Source organism: Hippocampus comes, unplaced genomic scaffold, assembly GCF_001891065.2.
Source record: "Hippocampus comes isolate QL1 unplaced genomic scaffold, H_comes_QL1_v1.1 scaffold104, whole genome shotgun sequence".
Classification (NCBI taxonomy): Eukaryota; Metazoa; Chordata; class Actinopteri; order Syngnathiformes; family Syngnathidae; genus Hippocampus; species Hippocampus comes.
The window spans coordinates 2,916,149-2,933,911 of NW_017806072.1; the positions used below are offsets into that span (position 1 = coordinate 2,916,149).

General features: G+C 43.4%; 1 protein-coding gene across 1 annotated transcript in view; it reads right to left on the reverse strand.

Moving 5' to 3' along the window:
* Positions 1 to 236: 236 nt before the first annotated feature.
* abtb2b (ankyrin repeat and BTB (POZ) domain containing 2b) overlaps positions 237 to 17,763 on the reverse strand; it is a 42,312-nt gene continuing 24,785 nt past the window's right edge. The window contains exons 3-17 of the mRNA XM_019894133.1: positions 13,247 to 13,454; positions 9,249 to 9,401; positions 8,737 to 8,902; positions 8,543 to 8,632; positions 7,989 to 8,090; positions 7,641 to 7,737; positions 6,746 to 6,881; positions 4,457 to 4,734; positions 3,085 to 3,263; positions 2,887 to 2,992; positions 2,480 to 2,582; positions 2,302 to 2,389; positions 2,155 to 2,223; positions 1,885 to 1,998; positions 237 to 1,786 (exon numbers count right to left, since the gene is read on the reverse strand). Coding sequence (XP_019749692.1) covers positions 1,562 to 1,786; positions 1,885 to 1,998; positions 2,155 to 2,223; positions 2,302 to 2,389; positions 2,480 to 2,582; positions 2,887 to 2,992; positions 3,085 to 3,263; positions 4,457 to 4,734; positions 6,746 to 6,881; positions 7,641 to 7,737; positions 7,989 to 8,090; positions 8,543 to 8,632; positions 8,737 to 8,902; positions 9,249 to 9,401; positions 13,247 to 13,454 — 2,114 coding nt within the window. The 3' untranslated portion in view covers positions 237 to 1,561. The remainder of the gene's footprint in view (positions 1,787 to 1,884; positions 1,999 to 2,154; positions 2,224 to 2,301; positions 2,390 to 2,479; positions 2,583 to 2,886; positions 2,993 to 3,084; positions 3,264 to 4,456; positions 4,735 to 6,745; positions 6,882 to 7,640; positions 7,738 to 7,988; positions 8,091 to 8,542; positions 8,633 to 8,736; positions 8,903 to 9,248; positions 9,402 to 13,246; positions 13,455 to 17,763) is intronic.

Consider the following 17,763-nt stretch of genomic DNA (forward strand, 5'->3'; position numbering starts at 1 on the left):
GCTGGAGATTCCTGCTCTATACGTTTAGCTTGTATTGCTGTGTGCATGTCAAACATGAGCTTTTCTTTGCATGGCTTTTGGTGTAACTGTTCCACGCTGATTAATCGCCACAAAACTACCTTTTACGTTGCCCCCAAAAACACCCACCCACTCCCCCCTTGCTTCTTACCCTGGCTTTTAGTTCTGCCTTTTTTTGGTTTGTTTTCAATCTTTCCTCCCACCCGCTGATCTTTTCCTCCTCCTCTTTATCTTGTGCTCAACGTTTTTGAGCAATGCCTCTCACTCTACGCCATTCCACAGAGGTCTCGGACATCTGAGCTGTCTTATGTGGGTATACAGAAGGCACAGGGAGAGGATATCAATACTTATCAATACAAAGCAATACCCTCATGTCAACTCTCCTTTGTTTCTATGAATGGACAGAACGCAGCTCAGAGGACAGTCAATGATACAGAGAGTCAGAGCAGGAACTACACAGACTGATGTAATCCCCATATATAACATAACTACTGTGAGCATCATCAGTGCTAAGAAAATAAAATCATTCCGTTATGGTGTCTTTCTTTTTCTTCCGTGCTTGTGGTGAGTCCCCAGCAAATTACAAGTACAAATTTGCTTTAATTATATGTTAATGACACTCCTCAACATCAAGACACTGATCGTGTCATTCCTCACATTATCGATTTAGCGAAACGAGAAATATATGAATATCGATATGCAACATTTTTTCGCTAATTCTCTGAAAGTGTTTCAAATAACTTCCACAAAATTCCAAGGAAATCACAATGCCCTATGACCAGTGAGCTATTTTCTGAACAGCCCACAGGCACCATTATCTAGTGTACTGTATATTTAATTCACTGTTTCTTGATCTGTCCCTGAGCCACCTGGTATTTACAATGAAGCATTACTGAATTCCATCAACGACGGTTGTATACCAAGTGTATATTTATTAGAAAAGGTTTGACAACTTTTTCAAAATCCCATATGATTCTGTTGCCACAAAGCATTCAGCCTTAGCATATTTAAGCTTAAGTGACTGTTAAGAGTGTACCTCGAACAGTGAAAACAACATTAAAAACAATTTGGATTAAAAAGAAAAAAAATAAACGCAAAGACCCTGTTAAATACTCACATTTTTTGTCATTAAATAGAAATTCAGAAAGTGTGGATTATGTGGTTATTGGGAGGAGGAAATGTTGAGAAACGCGCGTCACTGACCTTGCATTTTGCATTACAGGTATTGGTTAGTTCAAATGGGACAAGGCCACAAGTCCAGCATGGCCACTTGTGCTTCACTCTGGAGAGCTACTGGCTCCAAGGCGGTTATTTACCATTATGCCCACTAGAGGGCACCATTGGCTCACAGTTCCACTTGCATTTCTGCCATCATCCACCAAAAAGCTTCCTGAGCCCTTTTCCTTAAAAACATTCTGTCCACCACAAATACGTCCAGGTGGTGTACTCAGTATACTACAAAAGTCACTGTGGGTGATCGACACCACATATGTGTTGCCGAAGGGAAACGATGCCTGTGTTTTTGCATGTTGTCCACGTGTCCTCAAACTCTGGATGTGACGTAGAGCGAGCGAAGCCGACGGGCCAGAGTGACCTCGAGCTCCTCCAGGAGTGATTCGCCTTGGTTGAGGGCCAGCGTAGAGGTGGAGCCGCTGCCTTGTCGGCATCCCAGCAGCAGACACCTGAAAGTCTCTCGCTCCATCAGCGCAGGCATCTGCTGCAGGAAGTAGCCTTCACAAAACGAGCTCAGCTCCGCTGACCCGTGCGCCTGAGACAAAACACCATGACATGAATCATATGTCTTTTTTCTTACCAATAGCATGTCACACACCAGTAAGCTCTGTATTAAGTGTGTGTGTGTGTTACCTTGGCAGTCTTATAGATGCTAACTGCATTCTCCAAGCTGATGTGTTGAGAGCAGATGAGCTCGCAGTGTCGTTGCAGCGCCCACAGCTGGAACACACAAGCGGCTGACAACAGCTGAAAGAAACACGAAAGTACGTTTAAAAAGATCTTATCACTCAAATTGACCCAAAGATTAAGGAGTGCAATCTTAAAAGGATGCGAGGCTATGTCACGGGCTGATGTGAATGACGTTGAAATGTGATCATTTGATGATGCTGAAATCATTCTCACCTCCAACAAATCAGGCACCCTGGTTTTAAGCGACTCTGTTCCTCCACAGTACAGGTATGACATCATCATCTGCAGAGATGTCAAAGCCGCTCATGATGTCAAACTTGTTAAAATTAATCTTGGAGGATATATGAGAACTGAATTTACCTGGAACACATTATATTTGACATCGCTGATCTCGATCTTCTTGTTAGCAGTGGTATCGGAACCAGAGGATGCCAGCAGAGATTTGAATCTAAGAGAGAGAGAGAAAATGATCTCATGACAACATTTCAAGACAAACATGTTTTGATGAAGGAGTGTACACAGACACAACTGCACTGACTTGTCAGAAGCTGTGATGAGCAGGACTCTGTGGCCATAGAAAGGTTTGCCTTCCACCAAGAAAGTTACGTCTGACATCTCCTGATTATTCAGGAAGTGGGGATCTGCAGGGGAAGCATCAACATTTTGTCAATGCATTGTTGAAAAGTGACAACCTGTGGCAAAGATTCCAAATAGAAACAGAATGACATCATGACCTTTATTCAGTTTGCATTAATAAATTCTGCCACCCGAAAGCTGCTTGGTTTCTCTCTTGGCTCTGATGCACAATAACCATACTAATAAGACCTCTTTTGACAGCTTTGCTATCTTTGTAAAGAGTTCTTGTATTGGATAAAATTAGACTGGACAGATGGTACCTATTTTGTGTGCGATCGGTGTTTTAAAACAGGAGAGTTGGCCTCATACCCAACTGTGCTGAGAGAGTTGCCTTCATGTCGGGGACAGTAGGAAGAGGAGCTGGGCCAAAACAGTGGCTAAAAATATGTGACAACTGTTGGATGATGGCATCACTCTGCAAAGAAACATTAACAAACAGACGATGGTGAGTGTGTGTGCGTGCGTGTGTGTGCGCGTGTGTGCGTGTAATAAAATTTTGGGGCCTACCTTGGTGGTGCGCAAGATGTTGAACATGAGGGGCAGGCCCACGGTGAGCAGCTCCTCACAGTAATCTTCCTCTCTGATGGAGGTGAACTCCCTGAGGAGGGACAACGTGACGCCCACCCTGGACTGCTGCTGGGCACACCGCAGGGACTCGAGCCACACGTGGAGCTTCCACTGAACGCCTAGCGACAGCCACGAAAGGGGGTTAGGGTTGACATTAGGCTTGCAAATTTCCAGCAATTCGAAAAGGGGAAAACTTTCCCCAGTGTTAATTTTGATTTGGTTAAGTCTTTCCACCAAAATGTAAATTAGCCTAGGTTTGGTTCACAAAATACAGTGAGATTTTAGTGAATGGAAACGGTCTTGGATTTAGTGGGAACTTATATATAGTTGGGGAAATGTACATTTTAGCGTAATCCTGATTAAAACCGGATTTCACGCTAGTACAGTTGAATGTGAATAACTCATTAACTGAACAGGTTTAGCAAAAAGCTGAGACTCGGCTTGAGAAGCTTGAGAGAAGATGATTCCGTTGGTTGAGGGACTCTTCGTGACATTTTGAATGGGAACTTTGAATTGAGAATAAGCGGTGCAGAAGATGCATGCATTTTTAAGAGTTTCTTGATATTTTTTGGATGCATTTTTCTTCATTTAATTATTAAGTTAAATCACTGACAATCTTGGTTAAGTTACACTTTCATAAATAAAGAAATAAATAAATAGCATGTTGACCTATCATGCTTTTTATCTGTTATTCTTTTGCATGGATGTGTTCTAATGACAACATGAAATGTTGTTATTCAATATGAGTTAATTCTCATAAATCCCGTGGAAAATACATTCCCAGATTAATTACCAATGGAAACGTACAATAATAACTCAACTAAGATGTTGATGAAATAAGATAGCAATGAAATGCTTTTTCAAAAACTAACTGAAACTATATCTTACGTTTATAAAACAATTATAACAAAAGCAAAAATGCCCCTTGTTTTCTTCTTTGTCAATTAAAATCATACATGAGCTTTTGTGATTTTATTCATTTATTTTGGTGTTGCTGTATGTCCGTCCAGAAGGAAGGGCAACCAGTCATTTTGAGAATTGCAGGTTACTTCATTACGCAATACTTAGTGAGACCCCACCACTTTTTTTTTTAATTTGCACTTGACAAACACTCCACATATTAAAGAAAAACTAACACTAAAACTAATAAAAATGAACCTAAAAAAGCCTTAAAAAAAGAATTAAAACTCACTGAATTGAAAAAAAAAAGTCAGTTAAAAAAAAAAAAAAAAGATGAATAACTACAATGAAAACTCCCCAAATATTCTAACCCCGGCACATTGAGATAGCACAGTGGGTGTGTGCTAGCTACCCAGCGCTCGCAGCTCCATGGTGACGTCCAGGTAGCCATGTTCGGCGCTGTAGTAGCTGGCCTCCTGCAACGCCTTCATCCTGGCCTTGCACAGTCTGGCTAAGCCTCCCTCCGGTACAGCCCCCGGGCCAGGGGAAGGGTTGGGCAGGGTGGAAAGAGGGAGGAAAGGGCAGATCATGGCCTCCTCCCCCTCAACCCCCTCTGCCAGTATCTCCTCCAGAGACAGGACGTCCTCTTGAACTTTCTGAGGCTGAGTCAGGAGCTTTCTCAGCACGTTCCTGGCGCGATGAAGGAAAGGAAGCCGGTGTTAGTGACCAGGGCGCGAAGGAGGGAGGCGAGAACGAGCAGAGGAAGGCGCGGAGAGATTTACAGGCGCTCGTGTCACAACGCGTCTATCCGTGTCTGTGACCCTGCGGACACCCGCTTGTCCCCCTCATTGTGGAATGTGACGTGTTGAGTCTATATTGTGTTCGCACGTACTCGGAGAGAGCAGGTGCGGAGATGTACGCTACCAGCTGGTGCTCACAGACCAATGAATTGTAAGTGTGCATACTGCAAACCGCAAGTAGCCATGAAACGAGTTAAACACGGATGATTTTTCTCATAGGCTGAAAGTGGAGGACTTGTCAGGCCAGTTGGGTTTTGATGACTTAAAACAGGGGTCCCCAACCTTTTTTGCCCCACGGACCGGTTTATGTCAGACAATATTTTCAGGGACCGGCATTTAAGGTGTGGCGGAAATAATACAACAAAATAATATGGTATGAGCTGCATGAAAACTGTGGTGTTTTCGAAATATAATAATAAACACAAGGAGCGTCTAATCTGGCCGCAACACTCCAATCGCTATGGCAATGTTTAATGCCTTCAAAATACGATACAACGCAAATTCAAAGTGCATGAAAATGACGACTCACCACAGCACCGAGCTTGATTTTCTGCAACCAGACGGTCCCATCTCGGGGTAATAGGAGAGACAATGACACCGCAAGTGTGTGGTTTATGTCCAGTCTACTTCGTAATTTTGTTTTCGTCGCCGTTGCTGCATAATCCCCCCGCCTCACACAGGTAGGATGTCGGAAATAGCAAAAGTGCTATTGTGGCGATCTCAGAGTATTCAGACATAACTTTAATCCAGTTGTCTCGAACGTACTTTTAAGGCCGCCGTCATTTGCGATCTCCAGCAGTTTTTTTACTCATTTTGCGAGCTCCGGTGTTTGTTTTTAGCCTAATTGGTCGCGTTACGGAGAAGCGTGGCTTGACGTGTGTCAAGCTGGACACAGACGGATGTAACGGAGAATCCGGTAAGTTTTCAAAATAAAACATCTTTCGTATTCCGAAATAAATAAAACGGAATTAAGGCAAGTTCTTTCTGTGCGGCCCGGTACCAAATGCCCGGCGGACCGGTACCGGTCCGCGGACCGGCGGTTGGGGACCCCTGACTTAAAAGACACTAAAACCTTCGTCACATGACATCACATTACGGCCTACGCTGCGACAACCACTTTTGCTAAGTGCTTGAAAGTGCGGGAGTTTACAGAAGTCCTGTAAAAGCTTGACTCCTGAGCCCGGTGAATACTGATTGAGTCGGAGCTTGATGGAAAATAAACACCTTCTAAATTGATGGACTGAATCTGTTGTGCTGTTGAAGTTCACATGTCTGCCAACTACCAAAATGCTTGTTGTGTCAAATATTTATAATAGGGCTGCAAATGACGACTATTTTAAAAAGCGACAAATCTGTTGTGTTTTTTCGATGAATCAGATAACAAAAAAAAAAAAAAAGTGTTAATTTCAATCCCCTTATTCAATAGGATATCCATTAAAAACGTTGACATTGTAGAAAAGGCACAAATTATTTATGACTCAGTTGCTGGTTTGGGCCATAACATGTCAGACCAAAAACAGTCAAACATTGTTATCCAAAGTAAAAGCAAATGTTTTGTTTTGATTCCAGAAACTGGAGAATATTTACTGTTGAGAAGCTGAAACGCCGAGGATTTGGACTGTGGTAAATTAAAACGGGTAACTAAGCAATTTATCAATGATTAAGCATCCAATTCATTCATTTCGTTTTGAATCAAGTCCCAGCACTATAATCCCCACTGAAGTCAAAGTTGAAAGGTTTACAAGAGAAAGCCCTTGCACTCAATTGATGATTCAATGTGCGAATCAGATGTTCACTAGTGTGCAATTACAGATTTAAAAAAACAAACAACAAAAACAAAAAACAATTGACATCCCATGTTTCTATATTAATGTTTTCTCTTCAGAGCCATGGCAAGTTACCTGTGGCCATGTGCTGCAGCGTGACTGAAGCAGTTCATGTCTTCGTAGAGGGATGATGTCAGCGCGTTTCCGTCACGGGCCTTTGACAACGGGTCAGCACCTCTTGCCAGCAGCAAGGTCACCATCTCATAGTTGCCTGGACACAATGGACCGGGAGTTGCAATCAGTTACTTCCAGACAGAGCTCGCTACAAGAAACCAAACATTTGTAACTATATTCATGCTTTTTCTTTGGGGGGGGGGATAGTATTTAGTCAGGTGGCCATTTTGTTGTGAATTAAACAGATGCATGGCATCATTTGAAGAATTTCAAGCATATGTGGGAGGAGCCCTGGTACACCATCTGGGCGTTTCTATGACCACTTGATGCAAAGCTGACCATTATTTGTGAAGGCAACATCTTGGAACTCTTGTCTTCAATATCATTATGGTCATGTGATCATCTTGTGGTTTGAAAGCAGCAAATACAGTCATATTGGACTCTTCGCACGCTGTCAGCGTGGTTATGCGGCGCATGCCTGTCCTCTCCTGCAGCCCTGTTGTGCCTCGCAAAGGATCCCGCAGAGGAATGTTGCCCCAAGCCTGCAAACAGCCGCAGGCAGCACTCCTCTTTCTTGCTAAGCCTCCGTTAAGCCTTTCATTTTCTCTGTCCAGTGTTACATTGACTACTCAAAATAGCGTACTCGCCCTCTGTGATGGCACACAACAATGTGTGTGATTGATGATGATGATGAAACAGTCTGTTGTTTGTGGGAACGCTTTGGCTCACATTTGGTTATCTAGTCCAACATGGTAAGCTATAGGCCGCACATTTGATTCAAACAGAGAAGAGTTGAATGACATTTTTGGCTTAGGTAGTCTTATTTACGTGTGAGTGTGTATGAGCGTGTAGCCACCTGCTGCTGAAGCCAGCTGCAGTGGTGTGTCCGCCGTGTTCTCCTGTCCATTCCGGACTGCCGCTCCCTCCACATTGGCCCCAGCATCCAAGAGTAGCTGCAGAGACACACCCCGTCACATGTGTTTCGTTCAACAATGTCATTCATGCACTGAACACTGAACTAACATTTGTCAATGTGCTTTTTGAAAGGCTTCCCACCATTGTGTGTACAGTTCACGATGGACTTTGTAGTACAACGTGCTGTTATCGTGAAGGTACTTTCTACTTTGTAACGTTGTGAGGATCAAACCCAGGACGACCACTTTACCCCGCAAAAGTCACGAGAATGTGTGCGTTTGTTGCTTACCTGCACGACTGAGATGTGCCCGTGCAGCACGGCGAAGGTGAGCGCCGCCCAGTGACGGCTGTCAGGATGCACAGACGGGTGCTTCGGGGAGCATGGCGGAATCTGTCAAATCAGAGTTAGACACTAAGATCAGACGCACGAAAAAAAAGATCATGGAAATAGAAGATGTTTTATTTTTAGTTTAATCACGCTCTCTCTGCCAAGTCATTCACAAAAAAGTCCTGTGTTGTTGTGGCTGCTGCTGGTATTTTATAGCCATGTCATTTGTTTTCTACGGCATGACGGAGTATGTGGTTAGCGCATCTGCCTCACAATAAATCTCAGCTCGGCTCTGTCTGTGAAGATTTGCATGTCCTGCCCGTGCTTCCCTCCCACAATCCAAAAACATTTCCAGTAGATTCAGGAAAGATTTGAAACTGTGAAGGATGTTAACTTGAGTGTGACTAGGCTCCAGCTTTATTATGGACATCCTTCATCTTTTGTGGAGTTCAATAATTTGAACACGGTGTCTTCTGTTTACTTGTAGCGACGACATCAATTTCAAGAATGTTTACCGCCACATCAAGGTTGGCACCAGCATCAATCAGCATCTGAACGAGGGCCTCATCTCCAGCTGCACATGCGTACATCAGAGGGGTCATGCCCTGAGATGTGGAGAGAGCAGACAAGAAAAGAACCACATCAATGTTGCTGTCCTCGCAGCGCAGGAATTGTCTTCAAATGACAACAAAAGAAGGCTGGTCAGCACCTGGTCATCCATGCTGTTGACACCATCGGGCCCCAACAGGTCGATGGCTTGGCCGATAAGATCCGTGCGGCCGCAGTTGAGCATCCGGAAGCCCAAATCTAGGTGGAACTTGTCTGTTGCTGCCTTGGAGTCCAAACGCTTGAAGGAGCTGAAGCAGCATTCGGGCCTGACGAGGAGAACAAAAAAGAGACAAATTGTCAGCTGAGCAGGCGGCGGGGAATGCGCAATGTGCTCGAGTTTGTCACATACCGAAATGTGCTAGGCCAAATTCAGAGATGTCAGACATTTTTTGTTTGTCTTGAGACAACATTTTCAGACAAAATCTTAATAGGCATGCTCAGCACAAAGATACTGTTTAGGATTTATTCATTTCGATGTTGACAAGTCCTACATTGGCAGTAATTGTCAGTACCCTATTGGTAGCAATACTGGATTTATTTCTGAGACACTTCATGTGACCAGGCGCAGAGTAGACGCTCCAGAAAGTAGTTCTAATTGTGGTTGTCACGTACTTAAGCTGTCTGGGTTCACAGTCCAGTCCAGGAAGGAGCAACCTGGCAGTCTGTCTGACATCATCGGTGTCCACCAGCAGACTCTTACGATGTTCAGCATGGACTATGGCCACTCTGATCCACTCCATCAGAGGCGGCAGCAAGAGGAAGGGCCTTTGAAGCAGAAGAGATTTTTCAATTACCGATCGTGCTTTTGACATGTGACACAATTTTATGACTGACAACCGGACTCACAAACTGTTTTTACCGTGTTTTTTTTTTTTTTCTGGATCAGATGCAGCGCCTAAGGAGGATTTGCTTACTTATCGTGACTCAGACACACTCAGAAGAAACGCATAAACCGTCTTCCACCATGACGTATGTGTGTCTGGCTGCTCTTTCCCTGAACCGTGACTCGCCCTTTACAGCTTCTGTTTCCTCCCATACAGCAGACATGCACAGTCATACATTTACCGTTCACCTTTGAAGTCACCATAGATTCAAAACACATGACTCTAACAGACGCCAATGACATAGCAAAGAGAATCAACTGCGACTAAAAAAGAATTTCAAGTATACAAATAGATCTGACAGAAGAAAAAAAAAAAGGATCCAGAGCTGACAGCAGTTGACAAAAGTCACTTTGATCACAGCGAAGTACAAGAATACAAAACAGTAGAAAAGGATGCTATGGAATGTGCTCATTCGGATCGGTTGATTGACTCATCACCTCTGCCCTTTGTTTCTCTCCCTCGTACTTCTTCTAATCGCTTTAGGAATTGACCATGTCTTGTCTTGTTGATTTTTATCAGTCCCTTCTGCTCTGTACCCACCCCTCCCACCACCACCACCATCTTGTGCCTGTTTGAACAATTGAACAATGGCCAACACCGTGAGAACCTTTTGTTTGCTTTTGATCTGGCTAAGCAGTCAGACAGAATGCTAATCATTATTTGAACAGTGTTATCATGGCTCACTAAGATGCATTACCCCTACTGGGATGTCATTCACAGAAACAGCTTCAGTTTTCTTTTCGGGAGATGTGAAGAACCCCCAATGCATACAATGAATACAGGTGGAGATAAAAGCATGAGAATTGGATTGCATGTGTCACTGCTGTGCAGAAAACACCATTACTGTCACTGTGCATTTGATCTTCTCAGTGATATTGTCCATTAATAATATGCAACGTAAAGCATTTTTAGCCAGTCAACCTTCTCAGAACATTGATGGTATGCGGTAAGAAGCTATTGCTGAAGGCCATTTCTGTCAGCAAGGGGGAGAGTAATGCCGTTTCCCACAAGGTGCATTTAAAGGCTCAAATGTCTTTCATTTAGCTCATTTACAGCTCATCCAAGTGGTAATGTTAACGGCCAGGCAAGTGGCAGGAGTAGGATTAGGAAGAGATGGATGGTCAAACGGGGTGTTGGGAGCCTGCGGGGATTGTCTCAAGTGCTGGGGAAATGGCCAGGAGGCAGGTGCTGCATGTCTATATTAAGAAACGGGGGTGGGTGGTCCTTTTGCTTATCGTGCCGTTGGTGGAGAGTGATAAAAAAGTCATGTTTCCAGGGAAGAGATGCAGAGCAGAACACCCCAGAATTCACTGTCAAACCTCTTTTAATGGGATGCTCTCAACATGTTCGGCTGTCTGTACACTCGCGCACAATTGTCTGTCCTCCGAATAGCCACAGGAAGGCAGAGCATCAGCAGAAGACATAGAGACACTGTGGAAGGACTAATGCAAAGCCAATGCATAGCATTCAGAATACTTGATATATCCGTTGATGAATTGATTTTGTCAACTGATAATTCAGTGTGTGGCTGTGAGTGCAAGTGTGTAGGGAGTGCATAAAAGTAACGCACTCCATCGGTAGAAGCAGAGGATGTAGGTGTGTGTGTAATGTATTAAATTCTACCCCTGACCGACCATTACAGATGCTGCTCTCATGCATCTATGGAGAAAAAAAACAAACACAAACAAAAAAAAAAAAACGTGCTATCATGCATCCATTTTTAAAAAACAACAAAAAAAAAAAGCCAAAACATGTCATTATCTCTATATCTGCCTCTACTTTCTTCAGTATTAAAAGCCCAAATCTGACTTCAGGTCTGGGTTATGCCCTACAGGATGAAACACAAAACCCAGCTTTGTCAAAAGTCGTTGCAACATTAAAGTGTGGGTGCCTGTTAACAGTGAAACCGGATAGCCCTGCTGGTGAGCTGACTGACCCAATGTGCTCAGGCTTCATACGGAGACCAGCAGGATAGAGTAACTTTCACCCATTTGTTTACAGAGAAATATTAGCTCCAAGTCACGGCACCTTCTTCACTACAATCTGGCTAGCTATAGATTGACAAGCTACTAATTTTCTTCAGCTTTGTTGGAAAAGTTCAGATACTTTACTCATCAGGAGGTACCGGCACACACTACACCGACCGAAATGGCTCGAGTACAATGAAGTCTTCGTTTGAAGTAACTTTCAATGAGTTCTGCATGCAGGGCCCCACAGAGGGCTGTAAGTGGTCATGTTTACCCACTGATTTAGAATATGATTACTCGTGTAAGGAAACCATAGAAGGATTGTAACGCTATCTGATATCTTGCAATGATACATCATTAACATCTTATCGCTGCACTGCATCTATCCTTCGGCTCCCCTGAACCCACTGCATTGAAAGGGCGGAGGAGGGTGTAGTATGTGGAGGAGAGATCTCAAAGTGTGGTCGAGTGATTTGCACTTTTCACTTATTCCACAACAAAAACTAAGAAATGTGATCAAATGCAATGCAATCCTAAACAATCGTGCATTCAAGCTGAATTAATGACTAATGCATGTGACTTCATCATTACTGATAGGAGGTAGATTAGTGAATCCAGAAAAAAAAGAAGAAAAAAAAGGGAGACACAATATGATGTGTAAACTGGCTATGATTCCAGTTCTTAGAAAAGTCTCTCCCATTTCTGTAGCGATTCTGCAATTAGAAGGCTCACCACATAATACTTGATGATGTGGCCCACACAGATTTGGTGGCTTGGGGGTTTCCAGCAAAGATTCCATTAAGGCAGCCACTGAAGTTGAACTGGGCAATCGTCTGCATCATGCGCTCGGATTGTAATCACAAGCAACCATGCCCTGCTGTGCCCCCTTCACCTGGGCCGTTCTGCCCTCTATGCCAATATCACAAGCACTAAGTGAATGAAGCAGATGTCACAAAATATAGACTGGCTTCCTTCTGTGCATACAAACCCAGATAATAATACACCTAACATTAAAAAAAAAAAAAATCCTCAACGTTTGCTAGCACATGCCAAGAGAAGTCCAAGTTAAGCGGGAGTGTTTTCCTTGATCAGTAATGAGGTGCCTTTGCTCCCTAGCACTGCGTTTGGTCATCATTACTTGCACTGGTGGGAGCAGGCTGGCTTATTGGACAGATTTATGTGTGATAGCTGATTTAATCACAAAAGTTTAACATGGATGATGCCATGTTTGCCATATCCTCATCAAAACCAACCCGCAGCTCATGAAAATGTCTGAAGAGGACTCAGGTCTGGCAGCCTTTACACATGACAAATGGTTTTAGTCACCTGTACTTTCAAAGTGTATCACACAGCTGTATTGGGATGCCCACACATGTATTCATTTTATAATGTACACTCAGTTGTATGAAGTACAGTTACTTTTACTGACTGCACACAAAGTTATGTCATTAGAGCCACACTTCTTTTTATTTAAGTGAGATAATAATAATAATAATAAGACAAAACAATAACAAATAAATGAACTCTCAGCACTGTGAAAACACTAAACTATAACTATTATTAAGTCAAACAACAATCTCCTACAGCTACAACAGCTACAAGACATTTACAGCAATTGATTACCTTTTTTGGGGGGGGGCAGTGGTGAATTACACTTTAAATAATTAATGTTGTGCTAAATCATTAGGGTTCAGCGTGACAAAAGAAGCCTGAATTGCTCTGTAGCTGTGATCTAACGTTAAGAAATGAAAGCTCTCACCTCTCTTTGCTTAGTGCCATACGCGGGGGGTCTAAATTGGGATTCTCCATCGACTCCATTTGCGGGCATCGCAGGAAGTAGTAGAGGGTATGGAGGGCGTCAGGCGACCAGGACACAGACTGCGGGCGTGAATGGCGGGCAGGACTGAGACCCGGACGCACTGAGCTCAGGCGTTGCATGTGGTGCATTGCACGGGATACCAGGTCACCTGGAAAACAGTAATTGGACATGATGACATCACATGATTGAGAAGATATACAGTTATGCTCTTAAGCAGAATATAGGTTACTCGTTCAGCACAGCTATACTGGGCCAATGTTGTTCAGAGCCTTCACACAAGTGTCCGTCACTTGATATCAGTGTAAACCTTGTGGGTTTCCAATCTAACCGGAATTCCACAAATACATTTAACACCCCTGCTCTGATGAATCTCGCACCAATGCACTATCTATCTTTAGCGGCGTCGTTAGCGGTAAGCACAGCCAGGGGCAAGGCTAAATTGTCATTTATCTTTAATCATTGAAGAAGTTAATACAGTACTGGAACAGATAAATCGATTACCGGCCCCAACAAAGTGTGTACTGAATGCGACATGACGGTACGTAATCACGATACAGTATTCCACTTATACTATCAAGAGGGTTCGTAAATTACTTTCGTGAATGTGGAACACATTGAGACACATTAGTATCACTCAAAACTTGGAACATTTCAAATGGGAAACAGTGTTTGAATGAGTTCATCCTGCAAGTGTGCATAGAGTTGGCAGTTTCTTCAATAAAGAGCAAGTTATCCCCTCGAGCGTAACTTTACATCCGCAAACAGAATGACAGAAATCTTAATTTAGCAGGAAACGCTTGGGATGCTGTTATCCTGGAGAGCTTTCGCTTGAGCTTTGGATGAAAAGAGCAGAGGCTAGACTATCAGCCATCAAAGGAAGGAGATGAGGAGGGGGCACTTGTGGAGCGGGGGGGAGAAAGAACAAAGCTGAATAAAACAGGCCAATTTGAACTTGGTATGATGTTGCGCTCATTTAGTTGGACTACCGCAGGGCTAATTTCTAAGCCAATTAGCATGAGTAGGGGAGCCCAGGGGTTGGGGCTTTGGGGGGTTGTCCAGTGTATAGGGGCACATTAAAGGGTTTTGGTTAGATACCGTTAGCCCACCTAAACAGCCCACACTTCAAGCTGAAGGGCCTCCTTTGTGTTAACCATCAACAGCATACGACCCAGGAGGTCTCCTCGGAATTCATACCCAAGACCGAGAGCCTCTCTCCGGCTTTACAACCCATATTGCGCCCAGGGGTCTAAAGTAGCTGTCAGGGGTCAAATGCATATGAAAAGGTTTATTTCACTCTTACATATGAGATTCGTTCTCAACCTCTGTGAGGTTACTGGGGCACAAAATACAAAGTTTTCAAATGTAGATTTAGAAAATGTATATTTTTTTTCTTCTCCTTCAACATAATTGCAAAAAGTGCATTCTGGATTTGCTATACAGTATTACTTACTTTCAAGACCCTTTACAGTGAATTCAGTGAGTTGTTCGTTTTTTTTAAATACAGTATATCATACATGTTTGAACACAACTGATGAAAATGTACTCAATTGAGGAGCCATAGTGTAAAACTGCTTTTGGGGGCACCACTGAATTGCAGCTAAAATATTTAGAAATATTTAAATGTTCTATCCTGTCCAATCACATCCAGCTGTTTTGTAAATTTCGCTGAAATCCTGCCATCCAGATTCCATCTTCTTTAAGTATGCCAAACCCACTCGAAAGAAGATCCAACAGGACTGAGCAGTCGAGTACAGATACTGCCGTGTCTGTTTGGTCTACATGGCCTCAAATTCCTCCTTTATTTTTGTTGTGTACAGATATCGGTGAACACGTTGCCTGTCTGTCTGTTTGTCTTTGTAGGCATGAAATGGTGTGAAGCATGCCAGTCCTGCCCATCGCAGCTCGTATTCATACCACTAGAGTGGTGTGGCACAAAGAGCCCACTGAGCAAGTGGGAGAAAGACTGTGTGTTTGTGTGTTACAGAGCGTGTGTTCACGTTCTTAATGTCCGGCTAACGGCAGTGGTGTATGAACGTGGCCTTGTGCTTGAGGAACAAATGCCAAAGTGTTACCTCGTTTGGGTGGGGAAACATAAACTGCACTTGCACCAACACCGATCTCTATGACCCGATTGCTCTCCCCCTTTCACAACAAGCTTTGCATCCTTTACCAAGACCAAAACGTTCATTTATCCAGTACATAAACAATCCTTCTCGACCTTCCATCAACCCTGTTTGTTCCTGCAGTTGGATGACTCTTTCAATAGAACTTCGAAATACTTCGAGCCCACTTTCATTCCCTGTCGCATGGCAAGCCACATGTAAAATCGAGTACATTTATGACTTGATGTGTACGTACTTCTCGGATGATACATGTCAAAAAGACTGGAGCGAGGCTTCGAAGAGGATCGGCATATTCAGTGCCTGACTGAGATCACCAACAGATTGGTCTGGCATGATGCTTTTTCTAAAAACGTGCCAGGGGATATATTCCAGACCCACTGCCAATAAGTGAAAATCCACAAAATACAGAGAGAGACCTAATTAAAAAAACAAAACAATAGAAACCCCCATTCTGACTCCCTTCTCTCCAGCATTTAAACAAATGTAAGCATTTTAGGACACACTGTTAAACACATTGTAAGTGCATATGTCTATGTGTTGGATATGTGTCCTTTAAGAGGCGGTGCCTGGTGGATTGGCATATGATGTCACAAGTCAGCGTGTGAGTATTTCGGCGTGAGCTGTGGCGGACAACAGCTCTTGCATGAGTGTAGTTGTGTTTGTGTTGGACTATTCTCCTGGCATTCAATAAATGGCTGAAAAGTGCATTGGCAACTGCGACTCTCCTTTCCCAGATGTGAGGGCATTGCAATAAAAAAATAATCGCAATAAACCACAAATGTGTGCAATACAATAAAATACAATACATCTTGATTTATATAGCGCTTTTACAACAAAATAATAAAAATGTCCACGATAGATACGTAGATACACTCTACACCAAGAAATCTGCAATGTAGCACGGCCGTGGTAAGTCAATCGCAATATAGAGGCGTACACAGCAATAGAAAAAGTTGCATGTCATAGTATCCTTTTTCAGATCAAAGACTTCCTTTCTGTCCTGGGTCCAGCCCTTTACAATTTTCAGCACGTAAGACACATGAAATAGCTGGTCACATTTTCACTGCTTTGCAATATGTCTATAGCCCTGTTCACACGGCACACATTTGGTCCGACGCTGCACCGAAATATTTTGTTGCGATATATTTTACACCGGAGCAAATTTTGTGGAGCGGTCACACGTGCAAAGCCGCTGAGCGTGACAACTCCGGCGCAGCGTCGAAGCAGCTCCACTTGCGGTCACACGTGCAATTTCTGCTCCGGACCAAAACGACAGGAATGCGGAAGTAAAACAGGTTCGGGTCGGGTTTCTCTCTCGCGGACTTTTATTTATTTTTCTTTTAATAAATATTATGGCGGACACTATTCTGTCCTTGTTCAGAATAGATCCACTTGTCGGCAGTCGTGGAATAAAGACGTGTTTACAGTCAATCGTGTGTGCTCCTTATGACTGTCACAATATATGTTTTAAAAAATGTGTACTAAAACAATGTGCGGATACTAAACTAAGGAATACTTGTTTTAAAACAAACAATTTGGATAAAACAGAGAATGCGCTGTAATTTAAGTGCTATTTAACTGCTAAACAGGAGCGCGGCCGGCCAGACCAGTGCGCGTGTATAGTTAATTTCGTTTAAACAATCCTGTAGAAATAATTTCAGATATCTTTACCTATTTATTTCATTTGAATTATTCTATTTAAAGCCTAGGAAGCCGCAGGATTTCTCTGCGTAATTAAGCAAATACACATCGAGATTTCTCTTTGTCTGGCCTCTTATTCTGTATTTCAGCGTTATTTCGTTGTGCAAATGCATTGATAATGTTCATAAAAATATGTAGATTATTTTAACCGTAAGAAATCTTGCGTTTTTTTCTCCCCAAAATACTCACAAATAAAATATGAAATGTCGGGTTTGCTTCAGGCTCGGGCCTGCAAATCGGGCTCGGCTGACGTCACTGCTTTCTTGAGCCTCTTCTTGATCGTGAGCGCTGTCTTCACCGCTTAAATCGCCGACACTTTTACCGGGGACGGGGGTCCACGGCCGGGCTTCGTCTGTGTCGCTGGCCCCCTCGTCACTGTCGACCGGGGTCGGATTCCGTGCGTCTGGTAGCGAGCGTAGCGAGGCCACTCCCCCGCAAGCGAGCATTTGCTCTGGAGCAAATTTAATCCAGCTGCGTTCACACGTGCACATTTGCTTCAGCGTAGCGTCGCAAACGAGCATTTGCTCTGGAGCAAATTTTTAAAACACCTCCCTGAGGTGGATCAAATTTGGTCCGGTATAAGCTCTTTAGTGGAGCTACGCCGGAGCAAATGTGCACGTGTGAATGCTCGAC